The sequence below is a fragment of the Vulpes lagopus genome, chromosome 8, assembly GCF_018345385.1.
Source record: "Vulpes lagopus strain Blue_001 chromosome 8, ASM1834538v1, whole genome shotgun sequence".
Classification (NCBI taxonomy): Eukaryota; Metazoa; Chordata; class Mammalia; order Carnivora; family Canidae; genus Vulpes; species Vulpes lagopus.
The window spans coordinates 108534644-108557177 of NC_054831.1; the positions used below are offsets into that span (position 1 = coordinate 108534644).

Here is a 22534-nt window from a genome sequence, read left to right on the forward strand (position 1 = left end):
GCAGGGCACATTCTCTTAGAGCCTCAGGTTCCCATCAGTTGAATGAAGGTGTTCTAGACAACCTCAGAAAGTCCTCCGCAGCTCTTATTTTTGAAATCACTGCTCTTAAAAGCTTTAAACAGTTTACTGAGCTTGACAGATGTTGCTAGCTGGCTAACCAATGACCATTTCAAATCGCTACTTCTTACCTCCAATCCCTGCCACCTTTCAGTTCAACATATGGAGTTAAAGATACCTAATGGTGTGTTGATAAATGCTTAACAACGGGCTTGCGGAAGGGACCTGATGTGTAGCGTTTGCTGGTTTCTGTGATGTAAAGACTCCCACCGGGATCCCTGAGTGGCGCAGCGGTTTGGCGCCTGCCTTTGGCCCAGGGCGCGATCCTGGAGACCCAGGATCGAGTCCCACGTCGGGCTCCCGGTGCATGGAGCCTGCTTCTCCCTCTGCCTGTGTCTCTGCCCCTCTCTCTCTCTCTCTCTCTGTGACTATCATAAATAAATAAAAATTAAAAAAAAAAAAAAAAAAAAGACTCCCACCATGGCAGATTTCAAACTATCCCAAGGAGAATGAGCTAGACTGCAACCTTTCTGAAAATTTAACAATAGGCCTTTATGAGCTGACCTCTTCGTGATACTGAATATACCCTTCCACAGCTTCCAATGCAGGTGGGAGTGGTGGTAAACTCTGGTTCTAGCCTATGAGATGAAGTACAAGTCTGAGTACATTCTGGGGACAGCTTCTGCCCTTCCTATAAAGAGAAAATGAAGAGCCTGGCACGGCTTTTCAATCCCCTTCGACTCCCCCCAATATAAACAGGATGCAAAGAGCTACAGCAGCCATCCTGTGAGCCTGAAGCAGGTGATGCACTAAGGATGGTAGTGTACCAGGACAGAGAGGCACTGGGTCACTGATGGCACCGCAGAATCACTGAATGAAGGCCCACACTCTCCACACTCACAGACTTCTTGTTAGGTGAGAAAAATGTATCCTTACTCAAGCCGCTAAAACTGGTATTCTGTTACTAGCAGCTGAAAATATTCCTATCTAAAATACCGATTAGCGAAAACCATCAGTTTATAATAACAGCTATACTTATTGAGCACTACTATATGCCAAGCACTGTCTTAATTCTTACAACCCTATAAGATAATGTACTTTGACTCTCAATTTTATAAATGAAAACACCAGAGCACACAAGAGAACAGCTTGATCAAGGTCACTCCAATAGGAGGCAGTGGGGCTATGCTTTAAGTGCACAGTCTGGCTCCACAATGTCTGTCCGGGAGCCCAGGGCAACTTTCCAGAGACAGCCAGCCATCAAAGAACAAGACAGTAGTGGTTAGAAATCCTAGCTCCACTACTCACTAACCATGTGATCTTGACTGCATATAGTGCTTCTTGCGAGCCTCGGTTTCTTTAGCTGTAAAACGAGTGGTAATGGTATCCACCCCAGGTCTATGATCACTATTAAGGAAGGAGCAAAACAGCACCTACATCACAGCATTGTTGTGAGAAATAAGTAGACAGAACTCAGCACAGGGGCCAATAGTTGGCCAAAAAACACTAGCTATTAACACTATGTAAACAAAAAATAAACCACCATAATTAACAGAGGAATAAACCCTATTACTGAATGACAATGGATGGATACAGACACTACAGAAACATAACCTAAAATATTTTAATTTGTGCTGGCTAGAACCTCTCATCTCATTTTTCTACAACAAACACAGAACTCCCCAGTAGCTCATTCTCTCCTTCTGGACTAATTCTGAGTGTTCCCAGTAACAGAGTTCTATTAGACAGCCAGCACTCTTCTGGAACAGAACTAACCATATGAAAGTTGATGATCCAAAAGTCTTTTTTAAAAAATAGAGCACTAAATCTACTTAACTCCAGTAGCCTACCTAAGGGGAATGAGTAAGAGGGTACAAAGGAGAACATAACACTAAAAACATAGGACACAGGACAAGGACACAGTTGTTTCAGCTACATATACGTAAACAGGCTTGAGAAACATTTTCCAGTACTAAAACCTAATTTTTAAAATAATCCATTTAAAAAGTAGTTGGTTTTCAGTCTCCAAATTTCCATTTAAATTAATTTTGCCTAATGTTGTTTTCAAAGTTACCTTTCCTTCATTTGCCCTTGGCCAAGTCTCCATCACACCACACATAAAGTCAATTATCCCAGCAAAAGGATGTGTACATGCACATTCCTGAGGAGAGGAGCCAGTAAACATTCACTAGAATTTCAAACCCGGGGGCTGCCTGAGGGTTGGGAAAGCAGCTGCCAATATGTTGTGTGGGAGCAACATTCCAGATCCCTTGGACATTTGGGTCTCTCTATACTGGGACCTGATGGCACAACTGGAATGACAGGGGCAGGGAATCAGAGACCAAAAAGGCAGGGAAAATGGGAGGGCAGGGCCAGAGAGGGCAGCAAGGGGCTCACCCGAAGTCTGGAGACATGGTAAGTGAAGAAACAGCAGCCTCTGGGAGCACAGATATGAGAAGAGTCTTCTCAGAGTAGACAGTATTTCCAAAACAGTAAGAAAGCATTCCAGACCAGGTATGAGGTGATGGAGGGTGGCAGCAGAGAATCACAAGCTTTGTTAAACAACTACTTTTATACAAAGAATATCCAGATATAAATAAAACTCTTCTCCCAAGGAAGACACATTCTGGTTAGGAAGAAAAGAATGTAACTAGCATTCTTAGCAAAATAAGTATGGAGTAAAAAATATATATACATTTTAGAAAGAAGAGTTTTCAATTTCCAAGTATAATATTTGGTTTATAGTATATAAGCGAAATAGAACCAAAGTCCAACTGGGGACCAGAATATCCAGGTTCTTTTTTTTTTTTTTTTTAAGATTTTATTTATTTATTCATGAGAGACAGAGAGAGAGGCAGAGACACAGGCAGAGGGAGAAGAAGGCTCCTCACAGGGAGCCCGATGTGGGCCTGGATCTCGCAACCCCAGGATCATGCCCTGAACCAAAGACAGTGCTCAGTCGCTGAGCCACCCATCCCAAGACCCAGGTTCTAAATGCAACCCAAATGTGTGACCTTCAGTAATGACATCTAACTTCTCTGGAGCCTCATTCTTCATAGACATATTGGCAGTGGGAAGGAATTCTTGGGCCATTTAGACAATGAAACCTATAGAGCCACTAAAAAATGGCTGATACCTACACATACTAACCTACAGAAGGCTACAAAATAAGTTTAAAAAAATCAAAACATAATGCTAAGTTGTAGAATCTAATATATAAAATGGCATCACTTATGGAATAAATTGGTAGTGATCAGATGAACTTCTATATAGAAAAGAGCACATGAATACGGACAGGGAACTGGCAGGCCAGCATGTGTGCCACTGTCAGAGGTTATGTTTGGGTGGGAGGAGAAGAGAGGCAAAATTTTAGAAAGTCCATCTACGTACCCCTACTATCAAATACTGTGCAAGAAGGTGCTCATGTATAATACATCATGACATAAAAATGAAGAGTCTGTTTGGGTTTTTTAAACTTCTTTTTGAAAGAAGAGCAGAGTACTTTCTATACTTGAAATCCTACTCACATTCCAATATGCGAAACAAATCTCACTCCAGGAAATGACCAGGGAGCCATAAAGTACAGTATGGAATCATCTAGTTGAGTTTTCCAGTTCAAACTCTGTTGGTCTCTATTTGACTATAATCCACTGAATCTAAAACATCACATATTATAAGACATTTATGTAGGTACCACCAGGAAAGGAAAAATTCTGTCAACTAAATTATGACACTAAATTTAAGACATACTCTGATTTCAGAAATGTTAAATGTAGAAAAGTTTTGTGACAGGGAATTGATGAAATTTGGTCTTAAGTCAATTATCAAAATAAATTATATTCGACACTCACTGTTCATGTATCAGAGGTGAAATGATACCTTCACTACCTGTAATTAAGCTCAACTTAGCTTCTCAATGGAGTCTGTTGCTTGCTAGGCTCCATCATTCGCCAGAGGATGCATTAAAGAACCATCTTCTGGGGTGCCTGGGTGGCTCAGTCAGTTAAGCATCTGATTCTTAGTTTTGGTCAGGTCATGATCTCCCAGATAGAGCTCCCAACTCAGCAAGGAGTCAGCCTCCCCTCCTTTGCACCCCCCGGCTCACGGTGCACACGTGCTTTCTAATAAATAAATCTTTGGGGGAAAAAAAACCTATCTATTAACTATATCTAATACCAACCCAGGCACTAGACTGGACTAAAGTTAGATAAAAATGGACTTTTCAATACTGTTTTAAAAGTTGGCTAAAAAATATCAGGGATTTCCAAGACTCCTCAAACCCCATGTGCTTTCACAAGAGCAGTGCGCACTGGGGGTGTTTGTTCTTCCTCCCACTAACCACATGCAAGGATGGCACAGAGGTTCCAGAAGTCTCTTTTTTGCTTCAAAGCACATGGTTTTTATTCAGACCACAGCTTGAAAAGTTATTAACAATCTTTCAATCCCTCTCTTCCTTTAAAAATTATACCTTTCTTCAATCATATCCTAAGGAAAGCAATTTTCCAAATTGAATTTGTGCTATGGAAACATCATTTCCCTCATTAAAACTTGCGGGAAACGGTTATCACCAATGTGTCATTGCTCTTCTGTTATCATAAGGCTTAGAGGTAAAAGGTTTCAGGAATCCACCATATCTTAGTTCACTTTTGCTTTTAAAAAAAGGTCCCAAGGAGGCACCCGGGTGGTACGGTTGGTTAAGTGTCTGACTCTTGATTTCAGCTCAGTTCATAATCTCAGGGTTGTGAGATCAAGCCCTACAACAGGCCCCACTCTCAGCATGGAGTCTGCTTAAAATTCTCCCTCCCTCTCTGCCCCTTCTCCCACGTTCTTGATCTCTCTAAAATAAATAAACCTAAAAAAAAAAAAAAAGTCTCCAGTGTCTCTTTATATTAAATTATCCAATGTAAACATTTTCCTTCAAATGTATGTAAGGTCAGTTCAAAATGATCAAAAGCCTCCTTCCTAATGACTCCGGATGCCAACAACCTTATTCCGGACCATAAAGTGCCCAGAAAAGAATGGTGTAGATGGCAAGTCATACTTCTTTAATTATTTTTTTCTACCTATACACAAAGATTTCTTTCATTCCTAGAGATACTTTCTTTATAAACAAAGGGAAATCCCTAAAAGGGGTCTCCTAAGGGACATATCAATCCTGAAGTGATTATAAAATTTGATGTGCTTACCACATACTAATACCCACCAAATACACCCACCATAAACACTGCTAGAACGTGCTGTGTATACATTCTTTGCTGTCACTGGCAAAGCACTTCATGTGTTCCACATTCCTTAGGATGCTTCTTCCAGAGAGGCCACTTATAAAAAAGACACCCAGGCCCGGAATTCCAAAGTCTACTATCTCTGGCCTTCAAGCTATGTGGTTTCCTATAAATAGGGTAGAGGAAAAGCCTGCCCAAGTGGAGATAACATTACCTTTCCATTATTTTGAAGAACATTATAAGGAAAAAGCCTGTAGAAATGGTTAAAATTTAAAAAGGTGAAAAATACCAGGTGTGGCAAGGATATGGAACAAATGGAATTCTCACATACTAGTAGATGGTGGGAGGGTACATGGATACAACCATTCTGGAAAATCGTTTGGCAGTATCCACCAACAATGAACACATGCATATCCTCTGACCCAGCAATTCCCCCCTTAGCTGTACCCAACAGAGATGAAAACATATGTTCACCATAAGACACGTACAAGAATCTTCACAATAGTACTATTTATAAAAGCAAAGAACTGGAAACTATCCAAATGTCATCAGACCAAGAATGAATAAGCATATTGTAGTTATACTGTTCACCCATGAGAATGAATGGCCACAAACGATATACAAATTGTTCAGCAAAAGAAGCCAGAAACAAGAGTACATACTGTATGACTTTATTTACATAAAGTTCAAAAAGAGCCAAAATTAATCTATGATGTTAGAAGTTAGGACCATGGTTCCCTTGGCGGTGGTGGTAGCTAGTGGTGAGAGGTGGCAGGGAACATAAGGAGGATTGTTGGGGTGCTGGTAATAATCTGTCTTTAACTCAGTGCGTTCCATTTGTGATAATTCACTGAGCTGCATACTTATAATGTATGCACTTTTCTGTACTTATGTTCTACTTCAGGAAAAAAGTTCAAAACAATAGCAACAAGCTGACAAGGTTCCAGAAAATGGCGATTCCCTAGGTAACCTGAAAAGAGAACAATCTGCATCCCTTGCCAGTTTTAATAGCAAAGCTATCCATTCTGCTAGGTATCACAATAGAGAATAGCAAAAGTATCAATAACTCTCTTCCAAGGGGACTTGAGGTCAAGAAAGAAAAGTCTACTAAATAGACTAATCTATTTTTAAGAGAAGAGCAATCAAAAAAGAACATCTCATTAGCAGCTTATAATTACTTCCAAATCCCAATACAGACCACAACCTATTAACACCATTTCAAAAAATGAAGCTTATAAAACCATGAGCTGTTCTACTTATCTGTCCAAACTCACAGGAAGTTAAGAAACATTGGGCTGGCCAAGGGTTTTATACATTAGTTCTTTCCCAAAGATCTGATCTTAGTCTTTGAAGTCTCTGAGTTTAAGAAATGTGCCACAGGGTCCTTAACAAGTAATTTCCTGAGACAAATGTCTTTAGCATTTGTTTGGGGGCTAATTTAATAGAAAAAAAAAACTGGTTTTTAAATCAGGAGCAGGCACCTGGGTGGCTCACTGGTTGAGCATCTGCCTTTGGCTCAGGTCGTGATCCCAGGGTCCTGGGACTGAGTCCCACATTGGGGTCCCTGAAGGGAACCTGCTTCTCCCTCTACCTATGTCTCTGCCTCTCTCTCTGTGTCTCTCATGAATAAATAAATAAAACCTTTTCAAAAAAATTGATAAATAAATCAGGAGCAGATGTGTGGATACAGGATTATGAAGTTACCCTGCAGGAATGACACTGCCGAGCTATCCACCTTTGACCCACACTTCAACAGAATGATGGTATAGAAGTCAACAGTCCGGGCAGCCTGGGTGGTTCAGTGGTTTAGCGCCTGCCTTCAGCCCAGGGCCTGATCCTGAAGACCCCAGATCGAGTCCTATGTCGGGCTCCCTGCATGGAGCCTGCTTCTCCCTCTGCCTGTGTCTCTGCCTCTCTCTCTCTCCTCTCTCTCTCTTTCTGTTTCTCATGAATAAATAAATAAATAAAATATTAAAAAAAAGAAGAAGAAGAAGAAGTCAACAGTCCTGGGTCTCACCAGTGTATTATATGTTTCTCTAGGTCTCAGTTGTCCTAGCTGTAGTGAGAAAAGAATGCTAGCTAGCCATGAAACAAATTCCAGAAAAAAGACTTACCAGGAAGTGTTGGTAGTATTACTTGAAATGTCTTACACCATAATTTTTATAACACTGTAATTTTTAATCCACTCTCTAAATCATCTGAAATGATTTTTTAAATAACAATAGTAAAGGATGGCCATTATGGGTCAGTTGCTTACATGATCACTAATCTTCCCCATAAAAGATACCATTTCACCAGTAAAGATACTGATAGTCTGCAGGGTTAAGTCATAACCTGCATAAAGTCTAACTTTGCTTAGTCTAACTCTGCTTAAAGTATAACATAACTAGTCAGTGATGAAACCAGGATTTGACCTCCAGATCTCTTCACTCCCTAAACCAGAGTGGTAACTGTGTGACAAGTCACAGCTCCCCATGTCATAAAAGCAGACATGAATGATCAAGCAAGATGCTTTTTCCTGCCAATCATACCAAGATGCAGCCTCAAAGTCCCTCTCAGAAAGATTTCTAGCATACATGAAGTGGAAAAAGCAAGATACAGAACAGAGCATTTAGAAAGCTAACTTTTGTATAAGAAGGAGCGAGAGAGGTAAGAATGCACAATGTCATTAATATACCTGTGTTGATATAAGGAACAATGGAAATAAACACAAGAAACTAATAATAATGATTACATCGGGGGGGGGGCGGGGGGGGGCAAAGCAAGGAGGGAATGAGCTTTTGGAGACAGGGTACTTTAATTCTTGAATCATATAAATAAATACACTGCCTCTTTAAAAATCAGATTTTAGGGACACCTGGCTGGCTCAGCGGTTGAGTGTCTGCCTTCGGCTCAGGACATGATCCTGGAGTTCTGGGATCGAGTCCCACATCGGGCTCCCCCCGCAGGGAGCCTGCTTCTCCCTCTGCCTATGTTTCTGCCTCTCTCTGTGTCTCTCATGAATAAATAAATAAAATCTTTAAAAAAAAAATCAGATTTTAAAGAGAAGAAAACCCTCAACTTAGCACTACCACCAATCAATAAACACTGGCAATTAAAACAAACCCTATTAACATACCCACTCTAAAAATCACAATTTCACCATATCTCTACTACTTCAGCTAGCACAAAGTTAGCCAGAGGCCAAAGATTTGATCAGCGAATATTTCTGGAGCATCTACCATGTTCCAGGTACTCATCTAGGTATTGGAGGTATAAGTAAAATCAAGACATAGAGCAGTCCTTATCTTCAAGGAGCTTACCTTCTACCATCAGAAACAGGCACTAAGCAGTGTAAAGACATAAAATATACACAATAGTGTGTGGAAGAAAATGCTGAAAAGAAAAATACAGCAAGAAAAGGGGATACAGAAGTGTTGAATGGGGAGAGGCTGTGTTAGAGTGCAGGTGTCAAGACCTCAGAAGGCCTCATTGAGATGGCACTCAGTAAATACTTAAAGAAGTGAGGGAGAGGGCCACACAGCTATTTGGGTAAAGAATATTCTTGGCAGAATGCAAGAGGAAGCACAGAAGACCTGAGGCAGGAGCAAGCCTGCAGGCTTTGTTCAAGAAAGAGGAGCTTGCATGGCTGGAGCAAAAAGAACAGTGGGAAGAGTAGTAGGAGATAAGTTTGGAGAGATAGCAACACCAGGTCAGGTGGGGACAGAGAGGTTATGGTAAAGACTTTGGCTTTCAGTCCAGGCAGGGTAGGTGTCACTGGAGGATCCTAAGCAGAGGAGTGACATGATTTAACCCATGTTTTAACGGGGTTATTCTAGCTGCTATGTTGAGAAGAGATTGTACAGGGCAAAAGCAGGGAGACTAGCGTGGTTGACCACCTCTCAAATGGTCTCCCCCAGATCCCCACCTCCTAGGATTCAAGCTCTTATATAATCTTTTCTCCACGAGTATAGGCTGGATTTTATTACTTACTCTGAACAAACAGGGGTAAGATAACTACTTCCATGATGAAGTCATAGAAAGATTGGTTTCTGTGTAGGGAACACTTTAGCTCTCCTTCAGATTCCCCAATCTTGCTCCAGGGGAAGCAAGTTTTATGCTGTGAGCAGCACAACAGAGAGACCCACATGACAAGAAACTGATATTCTGGCCAAAGGCCCGGAAAAATCTGAGGCTTGCTGAGAGCCACACTGAGGGAGCTTAGGGGTGGATCCTCCCTGAGTTGAGCCCTGAAATGAGTATACCTTCAGCTAATACTCTTCAAGAAACCCTGAGCCAAAAATACCCAGCTAAGCTAAACACTTGTTTTCAGCCACTATGGTTTGGAGTAATTTGTTAGACAGCAATAGATAAGTAAAACCAGCAGTTAAGAGGCTAGTTCAATAATATGAGTGAGAGGTGATGGTAGTCTGGACCAGAGTGCTAACACTGGAGTAATAAGAAGTGGTTGGAATTTGGGTATATTTTGAGAGTAAGGTTAATTGGACTTGTGAACATGTGAGAAAGACTAGGTGGGAGAAGGAGAGGACAAAAATGAATCTGAAGTTTTTGATCTGAATAAGTGAAACACTGGAACTGCCATTTAAAAAGATGATAAATTCTGTGAAAAGAGAGGGCTGGAAGGCTGGCATGGAAGGGGGATGGCCGGCAGTTGCTATCATGACACAATTATAGACATGTAGAATTTGAGATGACTATTAAAGACATCCAAGTAGAGCCAAGAAGACTACTAGAAAAATGAGTCTAGGATTTAGGGCTGCAAGGTATGTCTGCCTCTTCAGCATAGAAATGGTATGTAAAGCTATAAGCCCAGATGAAATCAAAATGGCAATGATTGAGGGAGAAAGAACAGATCAAGGATTGATCCCTGGAACACTCAAATATCTAGGGGTCAAGGAGTTTGAGGAAGACTCAGCATAGGAAGCTGAGCAGAAATAACCGACAGGCTAGAGGAAATCCCAGCAAATGTGGGCATTCTGGAGGCCAGGGAAAGCTAAGTGTCTCCAGGGGGAGGCAGTGATCATCTGCACCAAGACTGCCAGTAGTCGAGTAGATAAGTATTCCCTGACCTCACATTTTTATTAGTGGCTTATCTTCTGGATTCAACCTACCTCACTTTCTTGAGTAAAGTCCAGGGCATCTTCTCCTGATGCCAGCAGTGTATGGAGAATTCGCTGTTTCACTTGCTCCCACTCAACCAGCATGGACTCTCGATGGTACTCCTCAGCCATGCCAAAGGTCTGTCAGAAAGGAACAGAAGGAGATGACCCAAATGGGAAAACAACAGTTTCCTTAAAAGTTCAACAGAAAACGAAAGCCCCTCAAGAGCAAAAGTTACTTACTTTAAAAATTATCCTTAGTCTAACCCGTTTAAAAAAAAAAAGTTTTAATACTGGTAAAATACACATAAAATTTACTTAACCATTTTTGACTGTACAGTTCAGTGATATTAGTACATTCAGACTGTCATGTGGCTGCCACCACCATACAACTCCACAATTCTTTTCATCTTGCAAAACTGAAATTCTATTCCGTTAAACACTGACTCCCCACTCTCCTTCCCCCAGCCCCTGGGAATCACCACTCTATTCTCTGTTTTCAACTACTTCTAGGTACCTCACATAAGTGCAATCATACAGCATTTGTCTTTTTTTGTGATTGGTTTATTCCATTTAATAGAACATCCTCAAGGTTCATCTGTTTTGTAGCATATGCAGAATTTCTTTTTTTTCTCCTAAGATTTTATTTATTTATTCATAAGAGACACAGAGAGAGAGAGGCAGAGACATAGGTAGAGGGAGAAGCAGGCTCCACGCAGGGAGCCCAATGTGGGACTCGATCCTGGGTCTCCAGGATCACGCCCTGGGCTGAAGGCAGGTGCCAAACCGCTGAGCCACCCAGGGATCCCCGAATTTCCTTCCTTTTTAAGGCTGAATAATATTCCATTGTTTTGTATTCCACATTTTGCCATCCATCCATGGACACTTGAGTTGCTTCCACCTTTGATTATTGTGAGTAATGCTGCTTATAAACATGGATGTACAATTATCTCTTCAAGCTCCTGCTTTCAATTTTTCCGGGTATAAATACAGTGTTTAATTTCTTGGACTGGACTGAAAACTGTTTCCATAGAGGATGGGCCGTTTTACATTCCCACCAACAGTGCACAAAGGTTCCAGTTTCTCTACACCCCTGCCAACACTATATTCTGAGTTGTTTTCCTTTCTTTTCTTTTTTTAAAAATTTATTTATTTATTTATAAGAGAGAGCGAGAGAGAGAGGCAGGCAGAAACACAGGCAGAGGGAGAAGCAGGCTCCATGCCGGGAGCCCGACACGGGACTTGATCCCGGGACTCCAAGATCGCGCCCTGGGCCAAAGGCAGGCGCCAAACCGCTGAGCCACCCAGGGATCCCCTCTGAGTTGTTTTCTTTCTTTCTTTGGGCAAGTAGCCATTGTAATGGGGTTGAGTTGATTTCTCATGGTTTTGATTTATTTACATTTCCCTAATGATTAGTGATGTTGAACATCTTTTCATGCGCTCATTAAGATAAATACCCTTTAAATCTCTGAAATTAGGCTGCATATTACAAGTGATAGCACATCACAGTTTAAACTGAAGTACTTTTTCTTGGATTACAAAAATCAATGGTTTTTAGTAAACATCTAAGAAAAGACAAAAACAACAGTCTCCCAATGTCTTTATTTTTAAAGAGACAGCAATATTTTCACAGAAGGAAGCAAACCAGTAAAAGAAAAGTGGCCCCTTCTATGATTAGGTCTCCTACCACTCTACCCAAAGTCACCACTGAAAATGTCTGGCAAACCTCAAGCCTGTCTAGAGGTAACAGTGCAGGTTGTTGCCAAAACAAAGGTGCTCAGAAAGAAAAGGAAAAAGAGAAAAAGAAAGAAAGAAAACAAAGAAGGAAGGACGTGAGGGAAGGAAAAGGCACAACAAAACCTTCTGAAGAAATGAAAGCCACTTAACAGACACAGAATCATGACCGTTCTTAGCCTGTTACTCTTTAACTGGCAGACCAGGTTTCCCAACAGCTTCGGCCCACTTTTCCAAAAGCCACTTCATTTATAATCAGACTGGCATCTAATTAGGCAGCACCAAGGGAATGAGTATTAGTAATGCCTACTTTATTTTTGGCAACACAGATAGTTTATACTGATAATATCCATATATATGAGCCCTGGGAAACTGTCAGAAAAACCATATATACTCTTCCTACAAATGGATGTTTGAGTATGGACCAATATTTATTAAAATGTGAAAAAGACAGACACCAGACACATACAAAAAAAATGTTTAGGAAGAAAGCTGACATATCCTGCAAGTGTGATTTTGGTCCATCAATCAATGAATTCCTTCTCTAATATGTATTCTGAAGACACAAAGAGATGGTAATGACAAAAATTTAAAAAGTCTTCCACCTGTTTGCTTCTCACTACAGTCAGGCAGAATGGACCATATTCCAGTTAGTTAGCCTAGGATGAAAAAATACCCGAGGGAAAAATCATTTTCTCTTGTTCCGTTAGTGACCTTCAATATGAGAGCTATGCATTTTGAATGGAGAGAAGCATACTGGAACAGAAAGGCAGCGTCAGGCGTAGGAAAGGGGATGGTTTCCCCAGAAGATATCTAGAAATGGTGCACAAGTGAACTACAAATTCTTCAACACTTTAGTGATCAACCCAAAAATGTCCTCAGCCTTGAACCTCTCCTAGCAAGGGAAAATGAAAGGCTATATAGCACGAGGACCAGATGGGACAGAAATAAGGAGGTGGGGGAAGGCTGGCATACCATACAGCTTTCTGAGCTTGCTACAGGGGGTGAGGCACTGCCTAAGCTGTGGTATTGACTGAGGATTCCAGAGTGTCACAAGATTTTTCTTAAGGATAAGTCTCTGGCTGATAAAGAACGGCAGAAGAATAAAAGCAACTGAAGATAACAGATAGTATACTACCCAGAGACACTGTCGATGAGGACAGTGGGGACAGACTTCCAGCATCATTTAAAGGGTTAGAGTGACAAGAGTGGGAATTAACCAACACCTGTTAATCAGGCTGCCCACCTATGTGCCAAGAACTCCTATTTCAAGAACACAGGAAGTACTCTGAAAACTGGCAGCTTTCTGGGTTCAAATCCTCAGATATTCCTGAGCAGTATGCCAGGCTTCTCCTTTAGAAACAGCCCCACAACCTGAATGAACAGCACTGTGGTTCCATTCATCATTAGTGTGATAAGGAGCTTCAAATTAAAAAAAAAAAAATGGCCCAGCATTAAAATTCTCTTCCTTTGACCTTGCAACCCCTAGCTTATTTTAATTACATTAGAGCTAATGAACATCTAATTTGTGGGCTAATCAGGTATGATCAGCCACCCATCTGCCCTATTCCAGCCTATTCCCTTTAGATCCACAACTGAACCACTGGATTAGGTGCAAAGAAGAATGTCAACAGAAGAGCTAATGAGCGAGAATCAACAAAGCTACCAACAACTAAGAGGAGAGAAAGACAGTAAGGGTCTGAGACAAGGTGAAAGGCAGGAACAGGAGGGACAAGAAGGAAAGGAATCCAAGGGAAGAGAAAAGGGATAACCTGAAGGGTGTGCAGATGTGTAAAAATTGAAAGGAAGGAAAAACAAACTGCAGAAAAAGACAAAGCAGTGGAGAAATTACAAATTAAATTGGACTCTTCTGAGTTATGTGTGGACATCTATCTCTCTGCACACAGTTAAGAAAGGAAGGCAGCAAGGGAACTGGGCAACTGAATTAAAAACAGGTGGGGATCACATGAACCCCATTTTCAAAAAGGGAATAGGGCAATATGCTTTGACTTCACACCCGCATATTATTGAGCTGTTGCTGGCTTTTAGAAACTCTACATATGTTCTGATAATGTTGTTCTGTTTTTGCTGGGATGCACCAAATGGAAAAAGATAGGACATATTTGTGGTTTTGTAGCTTGTTTTCTTGGCATTTCAGCAGGACATTGGCAAGTTATTCAGACATGAAATTACCACCAAAATGCCAGGAAACCACTCACCTTTTGTTTGAAAATAATTCTCGCTCAGTGGTAGTCTCCTGCTGTCCAGACAGGTGAAAGGTCTCCCCCCATGACAGCTCCCAACACCGGAACATCTCCCTCACAAACACATATGCACACATTTTGCACTGTGGTATGTCACTTAAATGTTTTGGCTGGCTGCACATTTAGTCTCAGTATGGCACAATGTTCAGAGACTGCCAATTCCAGAAACACATTCCGCAGGGTAAATGGATTAATAAGGCTCAGTGGCATCCGACAATCCTAATTTAATTTCACTGGTCCTTTACAGCAGGAAAATCAATGTTGGTGAGTTCCTCAAAGTGTGAACAAAAAAGCCGTTTAAAACAATTTTTTTTTTCAAATCTGAATCAAGTGAATTTCTCTAATAAATACTATTGCCAAAAATATACTTAATAAAATTTTAGGGATTATTTTTTTACTCTGATAATTAAATATACCAATCATTTAAATAAATTGCCTTTGGATCATCTTATAAATTAGAGCTCGCAAGCCCTCCTGCTGCCCTATCTCACATCAGCCTTCCTGAGGTATTCTCACCTGCACAGAATATTTTAATAAAGCACACTGAGAAGCAATTTATTTAATCATTTTTAAAATGTAATTTATTTTAAATTACATATTTCACTTGATATAAGAGTTATAAAGTAAACAACAGAGGACAGCTCTGAAGAGGTTTCCCCTTTACCCCTATTCACTTTTGCAGAGACAGCCACTGCTAGCAGACTAGAGTGAACCCTCCCCGGCCTCCTTACTGGGAAGAGCGACATTTTAAAAAATCGACTTCACATGACTGCTGACATTCCTCCCTCCCCACCCCAAAGGACTCCAGGGACCTAAAAAATCTCTTACTCTGTCATGGGATCTTTTGGAAAGGTTTTGATCTTCTAACTCTTGACAGAAACAAATGGAGATAACACATGTTGGGAAACAATGTTTGAATATCTTGAGGGAATGCTAATGTAAAATATTGGTGCATGTATAATGGCAGCTCTGGCTGGCTTCCTTATCATCTTTTGGAGCACCAAGCTAGTTTCTTTCCTTTCCTTTTATTTATTTAAAGAGCCTGGGAAAATTGTTCATATAAAGGGTAACACAAAAAAATCAAATTGTATGATAAAAAGAAAAATTAAGGAAAATTATCAATGATCCTAACTGCTTTTCTGAACTGCTGTTTCAACAGAAATTGAAATACCTATTTTATACGTAACAATGAAACCAAAGAACTATCTGGCCTTCCACTTTAAGATTAATTTAATAATTAATTGGCCATTCGGTTTCAGATATATTTCAGTCCCTAACTACATGTAGAGTATGATATCTTCCTCAAAACAGTTCCTGTAGAACTCCCTCTGGTGAATTAACTAAGTAGGAAAGCTGGGCCTGGACACAGGCTCCAGCTTCCAAAACTTGCACTCCCTGTATAAACTGCTGCCCTCACAATGGTGCACATCCTCATGACGGTCCCTTTCTTACCCTCTTCCGAGACTCTTCAATGGCAGATAGCAGGGCATTGTCCTTCTCGTTCTTCAGGAAGCCCTAGGAAAGGGGGAAAAAAATGACGAAACTTAGGTTAAAATCAACCTTCAGATAATCAAAACTACACTGTAAGGAAAAAAATAACCATAAAGATATCTAGCATCCTCTCCATTTTCACCCTGACAGAAATTTCTTAACTCAAAAACATCAAAATAGATGGTTTTTCTAGGTGTTTCCTAGTTTCTTTCATGCTGGGAGCACATGATGACTCTTAGGAGCTGAAGTCCCAATGAAACAGTAGATTGAGTCACATATCCTATAAACATATAAAACAGAACTGTCAAGATTGGCCTTCCGTATTTCTGAATGGCCCAGATTAGAGACACAGCTTTGCCGACACAACAGTCACAGTGCTTCTAACTCTTCGTTAGCCTATATTTCTCTGTTGCTTTTAATTTGTTCTTCAATTTCTTCCTAACGTTGCAGAAGCAGCACCATCCACTTGTCTGGGTGTTTTCCACTTATTTGTCAATGGCTGGGACACTCCCCAAAACAAAACACAAATAAACAGAAAAACTACACATTTCTTTTGGGGTTTGCACCTGCACTCCCTATTTCAGTCCTGATGACACTCACTGCTTGATTAATATAGATGGGATGAAGAGAAGACAGTCAAGTCTGGTTTAATGTGCACACAGCTAAATGCCTACAAAATGCAACTACACAGTAACATAATGAGACTTAGTTTCAAATCATGGTGTCTCAATTTACTGATGGTATGAATTTAGCCAAGTCGCTCAAACTCTTTCAACCTTAGTTTACCTGTATGTAAAATGAATAGTAAATGAGATAATGCAATCAAGCACTAGACTCAAGGTTCAATTACATGTAGCTCTATTATCAGAATCAATTGGATTTAGGGGCACCTGAGGGGCTTAGTCAGTTAAGCATCCAAATATTGATCTCAGAGTCATGGGTTCAAGCCCCATGCCCAGCATGGGGCCTATTTAAAAAATAAATAAATAAAAAGTAAAAGAATCAATTAGATTTAGATCTGTTAATGACATCAGAGGGAAACGCCCAGGAATATGAACTCTGGGGGAATATAATACAAAGTAGAATTAAGCTCAAGTTTTGAAGACAGGCTAAATTTTAAAACCATTATTTGACAGTTTTGAAAACTTACTGTCATGGTTAATTTTTGATCATCTATGATATCTTAACAACCATAACATTTTAATATATATATGTTGTTCAAGCAGTCCCAGATACAAAGTTGCTGCTGATTTTCTAAAACAAAACAAAACAAAAACATGAGAGAAGGCCACTACAATTGGAAATATAAATTTAAATAAAATATTATTATTCTTCATAGATTCCTGATTTCTTACTTATTAGCCCATGATTCTCCCACATGCTGTCACACCCGAAGCTGGCAGTGCACTAGAATGAACACAGGCAATGGCGAGCAGCCAAGGAAACAGTTCCCTCACACAGGCTCCTCCAGGGCAGTCCCTGAGGCAGCTCTTCAGCAGCTCTGAGGGCACATGAAGACTGCTCCAAATGCCCACACTGCTGTTTGGTGTTGGGGTGGAGTGGGGAGAGGCATTAGTCACTTGCCTACTAATGCAATGGCCTTGATAAACCAGAGCACATAAAGTTAGTACCCCATGTGGTCCATTCAGGAGGCAGCTTGTTACCACATCCCTGCTTCTGGCCATCTCAGGGGAGCCAGACATGAAATGATGGGGAGGATTTTAACAGACCCTGTTTATGCCCTTCACAGCAAATGAATCAAGTCAACAAACCTTTATTGTAATTTCATTTTTCCAAGTAGTCTTTAATGGCTAATACTAAAGGTTTCAGTATTACAGTTCATAAATAAAGCTATGGAATTATCATTGAACGCTGCTCCTGAGCAAAGGGTATGCATAGATTGTGTTTTGTGGCACCCTTTCCTGGCTGCTATGGGAGGTGGACTGTCTACACAAGCCATCTTTGGAATGGGGGTGGGAGGGTGATAACCACTGCTTGACAAGGTCTGGTCTTTCTTCTTTCTGGTTGGTGTGGGAGGGGCCATGCCAAGTGCCCCATGCCCTCTATGGTCTTCCTCTGCTCTTCTCAATGACCAGCCTGTGCCATTCCTTTAATGTACCCGTGTCTACATGTAACTCGTGTGTGTGCACACACACACAATTAAAACACAAACGCAAAACAATAATCAGACATATTTGTTTAAAGGCAACATAATATTCTGTAAGAAACACAATTCCAAATTTTCTAAGAGATGAAATGTCAAATAGTGATGAAACAAAGAAAAAAATGCTGGCTTAGGAACAGATTACTCTCTTCTTGAAAATATTCATTACAGGGGTGCCTGGGTGGCTCAGTCGGTTAAGCATCTGCCTTCAGCTGAGGTCATGATCCCAGGGTCCTGGGATTCTCCCTCTCCTCTCTGGTCCTGCTCACGCGTGCGCTCGCTCTCTCAAATAAGTAAATAAAATATTTAAAGAAATATATTCATTATAAACCCAGATTCCAAAAGTCTCACTAATAAGTAAATTGAACACCTGTGCATGAGATTCAGATTTTAGACAGTGTCTCCCTATGAACAAAGACCATGAGCCATATGTACTTCAACAGTTGGGCTTTCTCGATAGCACAAACATAAAATACATAGATTTTGGATTTCAATTTTTCATCCTTTATTCGTCTCCAAAATAGCCTACATTATCACATTTTATTTTAAAAAACAACACATTAGTGGCCTATCTTTTGAAAAGAATCTTTAAAAGAACTATTAATACATACAAGTTGCAACAGTCCCGGGGCCTGGGTGCCATCTAGTGGCAGACAGTTACTTTCTTTCAAAGAACCGACACCTAGAGGGAACTAAATCGTTGGGCAGATAAATACTTGACTTGGTCCAAGTTTCCCGGGGACCTCTCCCTCGACTTCCCTTTTCTACGTGTGTTTCCTTTCCTTCCCACCACTTCTGGGAGGTGCCTCTCACACCCCACATCCCAGAGAGATACTTTTCTAGCTCATCAGAAAATGGGTTTTCTATAGGACTGAGGGCGTGAAGGGTGACCTGGGAGGTGCCTTTTCTCACTGGGCAGGGCTCCCTGCCACAATGAAGACTCTGGACAGACAAGACAAAACAGCCCATCTCCCTGCTCGAAGATGCCAGCCGTTTAACTGTGACCCACAGAGCACTGCATCACTAATGTCCCCTCTTCTTGCCAACAAGCACTTTTTAATTGCTCACAGGCTCCCACCTGACCTGTCTACTGCTGGCCCACTCAATAAAGAACATTCCACAAACATCTGCAGGCCTGCTAAGTAAGATTACTACTCCTGACTTCCCCATCTGTATACTGCTCCTCCTGCCAGAGTCTTGGAAACAGACCCTCTTCTAACTGGCTCCTTGAATGGGTTTTGGTTTCAAGCTTTCTATAACATATAATAGCTCCCATTCAGGAAGCAATTAAGGGCCAGACACTGCCTAACCAATTCAAAGACATTACTGCTAATCTTTTAACAATACAGAAGAAAAGACATGATCACTCCACTCTCTCCCATCCACCCCCTTTCCATTTTACAGGTAAGAAACAGAATCTCCGCATTTAACTAATTGGACCAGTTTCCCAATTAGGAAAAGACACAGAATTCACTCAGCACAGCTCTAACTCTCAAGAGATCCCATGTTTCTCAGATACTTATAAAACAATACACTTTTAAATCAAGAATATAAAGAAAAAATTCCTTTTCTCTCTAAAAAAGCAGAGTCCAAGAAGGAAGCAAAATATCTTTAAATTTGTTTTCTTCGTCCATTATCAGATCCTCTTTAAAAATAAAGCTGAAGGGGGCGCCTGGGTGGCTCTGCGGTGGCGCCTGCCTCGGGCCCAGGTCGTGATCCCAGGGTCCCAGGGTCAAGTCCCGCATCGAGCTCCCTGCAGGGAGGCTGCTTCTCCCATCCTTGCCTCTCTCTGCCTCTCCCTGTGTGTCTCTCATGAATAAGTAAATAAAATCTTTTTAAAAATAAATAAATAAATAAATAAATAAATAAATAATAAATAAATAATAAATAAATAAAAATAAATAAAACTGAAGCCTCAGAGAGTACCAGCTCTTATACCAGTACTAACAAGGGCTAACCCTTTCACTGCTATGGGGCTTACTCTGTACTAGGTGTGTGTTAAACACCTAGTCCTCGCTTTAACCCAATACTAAAACCATCTCTTGGTGCTACTTAACCGGATCATACTTTACGTTACGTCCTTAATATAGATTTAAACACTGAAAGGACCTTTCAAGATGATTTCTAGAGCTTCTACCAACTTTACAATGCTGTGGGTCCGTATTAAGAATACCTAGTTCATAGAATCCAAATTTTCTGACCCCTTTACTTTTTTCCGTTCTACCATACGGTTTCTTTTCTTTTTTCTTTTTTCTTTTTTTTTTTACCATACGGTTTCTATCACAGCAAATCAAGGTAGAATAAACAGATATTTTATGGTTACATATTTATTACTTTTTTCCCCCTACCTCATATAGTTAGGAGGAGGAATGAGACAATAAATATCAGGTTTTTGGCATTCCTTTAAACAGTGTTTTTCAAAATGTGGGTCAGAACTCATAATTGGGTCATAAAATTGATCAGCATTTGTTTTTTTAAGATTTTATTTATTTATTCATGAGATACACAGAGAGAGGGCCAGAGACACAGGCAGAAGGAGAAGCAGGCTCCCTGTAGGGAGCCCGATGTGGGACTTGATCCCAGGTCTCCAGGATCACGCCCTGAGCCAAAGGCAGGTGCTAAACCGCTGAGCCACCCAGGGATCCCCTGATCAGCATTTTTTTTTTAAATGAAATAAAATGCAACAGAGACATGTGGTATGGGTAAATACTATTCTCTGAAACTTGGTTCTTTCAATTATGTTTACATATTTCTATGTATGAGGTGGGTCATGGTGTAAAATATAAAAGCTGGAAATTACTGCTCTAGATGTCAACTTTTTGGCATCCCAAAATATTGTTACTATTTATTGCTGTGGAGCATATATCTGCCCAAGCATTATCTCCAGCCATGTGTTCCTTTTTTTTTTTTTTAAAGGAGGCCCCATGCCCAGCGTGGAGCCCAGTGCGGGGCTCAAACTCATGCCCCTGAGATTAAGACCTGAGCTGAGACCAAGAGTCAGATGCTTAACCAACTAAGCCGCCCAGGCACCCCCGACCCCATGTGTTCCATCTTTAATAGAGGAAGTGGGATGCCTTGTAATGTATAAAGGTTTCCCCCACCATCTGAAAGCAGAACATTCCTTTGAAACCTTTCGTAAGCCAGAAAGACATAAAGCAAAGAAGCAATTGCCATTAATACCTATGAAAAAACTTTTTTGTGTTCCCAGACCCCAAAATAACCTCTCTTTGGCTTTTCTGGTACCTTAGAGCACATCTTGTTAATGGATGCACAAAATAAAACATGATAGAGCACAGATGCTCACAGATACAGTTCAAAGCACTGGCAGCTGAGGCTGAGATACTGAGCGTGGCTCTCAGGGAAGGAGTTTGCATGGTGCTGCCTCTGCTACAAAACAAATACTGAAGGCTTTTTTTGCTTTTCACCTTTTTCGTAAAAACAGAAGTCTGCTTTGGATTTCTTTTGTTAGCAAAAACAGGTACTAATGTGGGCCTTCTGTAAAAGCAAAGTGGCTTAACACAAACTTCTGAATAGTGCAGGGGATACCTGTACTAATCAAGAACAACCCAGAACATAACCACAGGTAAGCCAATTCTCCTATCAAACATGTGGTTAGATCTCAGGGACCTGACCAGCCAATCTGTCTTTTAAATGGCTCACGTTGGAAAAGACAGGCATGAAATGGCCTTATTTTTAGTCACCAGGCAGCCGGGGTTTCAGAATGCAAGTGGCAGCTAACTCCTACTGCAGAAGAAGGGAGTGGGCACAAGGATGTTTGTTTTTGTCAAATGGCCAAATTCTCTTAGCTTATTTGCTTTCCAAAAGTGAAAACTGTAAGAAATAAGGGTCTCTGTGAGAAAAATTTCTATATCTACTTTAGCTAGAAAAGTAAGATGGCAAAAAAAGAGCTTACAGTGACTCTTTCACAAATCTTTGCTTCCCATCTACAACAAATAAGTGATTTGCTGGACAGTTACATAAACAGTTTGAAGATCTTGAATATAGATTTCCTGACCATTTAAAAATAAAACAAAAAATATAGAATAATAGTCTAGCATGGTCCCACAAAGCAAAAGCCATATTTTACATGGTCGTCAAAACACTAAAGATGATTCCATGTCTCTTCCCTTTCAACAGATCAACTGACAATCTACTCTGACAAAATCTAAAGTGAGCCACCCACAGCGGGCCAGATGCTCTATAAAAAGGTATGTGAGGTAAGACAAAAACACATGGTGAGTGCTTTAAAAGTCTTCTCTCATTTGATACATAATGATATACAAATTAACAGGAAATCTGTAACCAACATTACAAATCAAAATACTAACAAGTAAGCAGTGACAGTAGAAAATGGTCAATCTGGATGGAAAAAACATTGCAAGGACAAAAGCAACCGCTAGGAAGGCAATGAAGAAGGAAAAGAAAACCAAGCAGATAAAATAAATAAATAAATAAACTTAAAAACTAGAATAATCAAGAGGCTCTGCTCCAAGATGGAAACAA

At 40.5% G+C, this 22534-nt stretch overlaps 1 protein-coding gene across 3 annotated transcripts in view; it reads right to left on the bottom strand.

Moving 5' to 3' along the window:
* NUP93 (nucleoporin 93) overlaps positions 1-22534 on the bottom strand; it is a 109679-nt gene that overhangs the window by 24349 nt on the left and 62796 nt on the right. For 2 of the 3 annotated variants that reach the window (XM_041767374.1, XM_041767377.1), the window contains 2 exons: positions 15829-15891; positions 10391-10519 (listed from right to left, as the gene is read on the bottom strand). In XM_041767374.1, coding sequence (XP_041623308.1) covers positions 10391-10519; positions 15829-15891 — 192 coding nt within the window. Of the gene's footprint in view, positions 1-10390; positions 10520-15828; positions 15892-17017; positions 17038-22534 lie in introns of those variants that run through there. The other variant, XM_041767375.1, reaches the window with a different exon arrangement.